The 5473-nt window shown below is 42.8% G+C and overlaps 1 protein-coding gene across 1 annotated transcript in view; it reads left to right on the forward strand.

The window, feature by feature from the left end:
* The window catches only part of LOC107104673 (calcium/calmodulin-dependent 3',5'-cyclic nucleotide phosphodiesterase 1A-like), a 43051-nt gene extending 39038 nt beyond the window's left edge, over window positions 1-4013 (forward strand). Inside the window, exons 11-16 of the mRNA XM_015404722.1 lie at window positions 43-163; window positions 667-748; window positions 831-951; window positions 1475-1659; window positions 3128-3322; window positions 3396-4013. Coding sequence (XP_015260208.1) covers window positions 43-163; window positions 667-748; window positions 831-951; window positions 1475-1659; window positions 3128-3322; window positions 3396-3442 — 751 coding nt within the window. The 3' untranslated portion in view covers window positions 3443-4013. The remainder of the gene's footprint in view (window positions 1-42; window positions 164-666; window positions 749-830; window positions 952-1474; window positions 1660-3127; window positions 3323-3395) is intronic.
* Window positions 4014-5473: the final 1460 nt, after the last annotated feature.

Genomic DNA, 5473 nt, shown 5'->3' on the forward strand with positions numbered 1-5473 from the left:
CCGCTGGGCGGATCCTGATTCTGTGTCTTCGTCTTTCTCCAGGATAGACAAAGTGAAGGTTTTATCTCTGATGCTCCACGCAGCAGACATCAGTCATCCTGCCAAAGCCTGGCCGCTGCACTACCACTGGACTCACAGCCTGATGGAAGAGTTCTTCAGACAGGTACACATCTAAACCTCTGCATCCCCCAGAAAAACTAAGATCCGTTTCCTGGAACCACTGAGTCACTTTGCTCAGAGATTCAAAAACCGTTAGAAATAAAAGATAAGTGGAATAATATTGGTAGATAGTTGGATTTTAATCCCATGACTTGGAGCAGATGTTAACTAGTCTCTCCCATCCAGATGTGAATCCTAACTGGATGATTCGCCCCGTTGTCCTCAGACGTCCCGGCGCTTCAGAATGCGTCCTCACTCTGCAAAGACATGAGCTCTAGACCCTCAGCTTAGATGTTTTCTAGATCTACCGCCCATGTGTCCCAATCAAGGCCTGACGGCCAAATCCAGACCATTATGAACATATTTGGCCCCCAGGGGCCAGAAAGGAACATCATGTCTTTTCTTCTAAAGTGAACAAAGTGGCTGAAGCTGCAAATTAAACCAGAGAACTGAGGTTTCTACCACAGAAAGCGTCAAAGATCCACCATCGCTCTGTTCTTCTTCTAGGGAGATAAAGAGGTGGAACTCGGCCTTCCTTTCTCTCCCCTCTGTGACCGTAAAGCCACCATGATCGCCCAGTCACAGATTGGTGCGTAAACACTGATCTGAGCTCCTGGTTCTGCAGGATCTCAGCGTCCCTCACCTCTTCGTCTTTAACCCTTCACTCACAGGTTTCATTGACTTCATCGTAGAGCCGACGTTCACCGTCCTCATCGAAACAACAGAGAAGGTGATTGGACCTCTGATAGAAGAGGACAGGAAGGCCAGAGAGACCGGAGCCAGAAGGTCCAGGTAGCAGATAAGGGAACGGGAAAATGAAGGGTCTAATATCTCAGCATGAAGCTGCAGATATTTCTAAAATGGTTCAGAGGCATGTTCTGATTTCTCATAAAGTCCTGGAAAGGGAAACAGATGAAGTAAGGAAGCCTCAGAGGGTCTTTCAAGCTGCCAACACAAAAAGAATCAAACTGTTTCCTGTTTTAGTAACTTGGTCTTTTCTTGTTTTCTGCTGTTTCTGAAGCGCTGCTCATGTTGGTCCGTAAAGGAAAAAATGATTTGCTCAGTTAAACAAAGGGAGTCGGTGGGAATCACTTTGTTTCTCTTTGCACCAGACATGTGTGTAATCACACCAACCCGCTCCCTTCCAGACTGTTAGCAGCCGCCATAATGATTCCCACTCACTGGTTTCACTTCAAGGCCTCGTTCTCAGTGACCCTTTAGTCCTTCATCCCTTTGCAGCGTTTTGTTCTTATCATGCGTAGATTTTCTCTGGTCTCCTTCCATCAAACCTCACTGAGGCTCTGCTTTCATCCAGCCTGACAGGAAGTGGCTCAGTCACTGTCGAGTCCGTACAGAGACACAGCAGCAATCGCCATGGAAACAGTGAGGATGGACAGATGAATTTTTCATTGACGGCGATCGACCTGCCAGCTCTGAGGCAGCACCTCTCCGGTGTCATCACCAGCAACAAGGACCGCTGGAAGGAGCTGTCAGTTCACGGTACGCCGACACCAAACACCGAGGGATCCCAGGTTTAAAGCAGGATGATAGTTCAGGCAGAGAAAGTGATGCGAACCGCGTGTTTGATGAGGATCTGAGGTTGAAAACAGAAACTGATTGGATTCAGTTCTAAATGACTGCAGGAACAGAAACAGGTTCTCTCTGGTTGGACGGTTAACCGCCCTGTGAAGAACCTCTGGCTCCTCCCACTAACTGCTACTAATTTGTGACCGTATTTCTTTAACGCCTCTAAAATAAAAATAGTGCCGTACACATTTTGAGTTCAGATGAAAGAAAATAGTTTTATTTTCTTTTGCATGCTACAAAAAAACTGAAATCTAAATAAGTGCATTTTTTCTTGAACTGAGGAGGTAATTTAGACACCTTGCCAATAAAACAAAACAATTTACATTTAAAATAAGAAAAAAAACCTATTGGATTGTCTTTAAGGTGCATTTGATCTAATTATCTTATTTTAAGAGTAAAAATATTGCTTCCATCAGCAGATCAATTTATTTTCCTGCTCAAATTCAGGGTTAATACACAGAAACGTTGATTTATTTCAGTTTGCAGAGCAGCTGTGGTGGAAAGAGAAGAGTTGCTCTGTTGCTTTTAGAGGCAGCAACTTGGCAACGTTTTCATCCTCTTTGGCTTTTTTATGTCACAGCCATGGACTTCAAAGTATTTCATATGAAATTATAAAAGAAACATGAAAGTAAAAGATCAAATATTGATGGGAAAAACAAACTAATAATGTTTAAATCAGTAACTGAAGGGATGTTCAAAAAGCATCGACGTATAAAAAGAGACCAATTGACCAATACTGTCTGTTTATGGAATTATTTACCTTCTGATGGTCGAACAACAGAAAATCCAAAAACCTCCAGTTCTCATTCAGGATGTTTTTAATTAAGAAGCTACTGAGAATATACATTTAAAATCATGTTAACTAAAGAAAATATAATGTTCTAAACAATTCTTAGAAAAAACTAAATCCAATAAAAGAAATGAACAATAGCAAACTTCTAGCAGCTAATGTTTCAGAGCTGGATGTGAACATCAGCCTCAGCAGGTTGCAGATCGATCAGTTAAAAGTGATTCTGGTTCGAACGTAAACCTGAACCGTCTGGATGAAGTTTGTTTAACGCTTCTTAGGTTTTCATTGGTTGAAGTAGTGAGTCTTCTTAAAAATATTACTTTAAGTGGAATTAAAAATAAACGCTCCTTTTGTGGTGAAAATATCACATCAGTAAACTTGTTATTCAAAAAGGTGAAAAGCAGTTTATTCAGATGTTAATATACCTTCTTCTTAGCCAGTGAGTTCCAGAGCAAATCTAGATGATGTTTCCAAGATGCAGGTATTACAGGTGACCAGTGGGTGGCGCCTTCCCCCCACTGAAAGCCTGATTGCGATGGAGTCCAGCTGGATCCTGAAACTGAATCTTCTTTTTCTGTCCTCTCTGCACAGAGCTGGCCAAGAAGGAGAAGGAAGAGACCGAGGCAAGAGAAGAAGAAGAAGAAGATGGCGGGTCTCAGGCATCACCGGGCGCCACAGAGGGACAGAACCCGGATCCGTCACAGAACTCAGACCATCGACCATCGACTGGAAGTGAAGATGAGAAATCCAGTGAGCTGACGGCAGCCGATCACCTGACCTGGAACGGTACGAGGACGACTTCCCCCTGATGCTTCCCGTCTCCTTAGCAACTCACCTGCTGCTCTGTTGACTGTTGCAGGAGCGGATGAGGAAGAGGAGGATGACGAAGTGCCTGAAAACGCCTGACAACCACTAAATCCTCCGTTTATCTGATCACCATGGCAACAGGCAGCTCCGTGCAGTAACTTCTAGGGTTTAGACTCTTCTTTGTCAAAACGCTGCAGCTGACTTGGTGGCCCCAGGGGCCCCCAGGGGCCCCCAGATTATTTGTTTACAGTGAGTGTGGATCAATCCTTTCATCAGATCATGGTGGTTTTAGCAGCTAGGACCTTTCTAAGGTGCTGTGGAGGTTCCATGATGCAGGTGACATGAACAGGTGTGTAGATGATCAGAACCCTGCACTCATCACAGCGGCTGCTCTGCTCTCTGCTCCAGCTTCCAGTTCTCCACCAGTCAGCTAACTGGTTTGAACCGGTGGGCATCAAATGAAAAAAGTCGTTGTTAATATGCTGATGTCAGTAAACGTTCAAACATCCTGGATTTGTTTGATTTACTCTGCAGCTCCGTCCTCCATCCTGCTTCCAGGGTTCCGGTTCCATACTGGGCAGGAACCTTGGTTCTCCAGTGGTTCTGGTTCCATACTGGGCAGGAACCTTGGTTCTCCAGTGGTTCTGGTTCCATACTGGGCAGGAACCTTGGTTCTTTCAGCTTGGCTGCTGTGTTTCATGGTTCAGTTTTTACTAAAACTTCACCTGTTGGTTTAAAATGAGCAGAAAGCAGCAGATGTTTAACATCTGGCTCATTACATGGAGTCTTTCTGGTTGTTGTAGTTCTAGACACGGTCACTGGGCAATGTTTCTAGAATATAGATATTAAAAAGGATAATTTCAGCTGCAGGTTAACCAGAGTTTGATCTGTGATCAGAGCTCCTTCTTGCATCAAGGGAAGGCGTCACGAGTCTGTGGCCAATCACTTCCTTTCTATTGTCTCACTCTAGAGTTGAAATTCAGGGAAATAAAAATGGGGAAACTGCTGTTGTTGAAAAAAAAAAGATATTGCGATCCAGTGTTTCTGTCAGAATTCGTTAGTGGATAGTTGACCCAAAGCAGAGGCAGGAAGGCAGAGGTGAATTTCTCAAGTTGATTTAATGATGAATAAGAAAAACAACTGAAAATAGAGGCAGGTTATTCAAAAATCCAAAGTGAAAACCAAACTCCAAATAAACATGAAACCAGGAATCCAAAGACCAAAGATAAAAAAAAATGAAAACACAAGTCTAAACGTACCGAAAGACCACGGAGACATCAGGGAATTCAAAATCACATGGAGGAAGCTCAGAGAGACGAGTTGGAGGAAGTATGACGGAGTTAGACGAGGACCCAGCCAAGAGGAACTAAAAAGAGAGGGCTTTTAAAGGAGACTGAGACATAGAGAGGGCTCTTAAAGGAGACTGGGACAAAGAGAGGGCTTATAAAGGAGACTGAGACAAAGAGAGGGCTAATGAGAAGATTTGGAACAGGTGAGGACAGAGCAGAAACAAAAACAGGAGCTAGAGAGAAAGGAGAACACAAGAGGGCAGCAGAGTGCAACAAATAAAAAAAGACTGAAAATAACTAGAAAATACAACAAAATAATAATTAAATCACTAAGACAAGGAGAAAAGTAAAGCGAAACACTCAAAAGAAAACATAACAGAACCAGACTGAAACAGTAACTAAGAATAAACTAGAGAACACAGCAAAAATAAAAATAAAACCACTAACACTAGAAAACAAGGAGTAAAACAAAACTGAACACTAAAAAGAAAATATAACAGAACCCAGACTGAGAAGGTAACTGAGAAAAAAATAAAGAACACAATAAACTAAGAATTAAACCATAAAAACTAGGAAACAAGGAGAAAGGCAAAACTGGATAGAACCAGAAACCGAACAGTTTCTTCATTCAAGCAGAATTAATTCATCCTTGCAAAGGAGAACAGATTCGGTCTTCCCAACATTCCTGCCTGTTTTCATCACACGGGATTTTAATAACTACTTAAGAAGCACAGGAAGAGATTCTCACAGGCGGAACAGTTTCTCTCAAACTGATCTGATATCAGAGATTTGATTGTTCCTGATGTTCCTAACAGAGCACTTCGCTCTCAATCTGCAGGTT

This window comes from Cyprinodon variegatus, unplaced genomic scaffold, assembly GCF_000732505.1.
Source record: "Cyprinodon variegatus isolate N-32 unplaced genomic scaffold, C_variegatus-1.0 Scaffold1840, whole genome shotgun sequence".
NCBI lineage: Eukaryota > Metazoa > Chordata > Actinopteri > Cyprinodontiformes > Cyprinodontidae > Cyprinodon > Cyprinodon variegatus.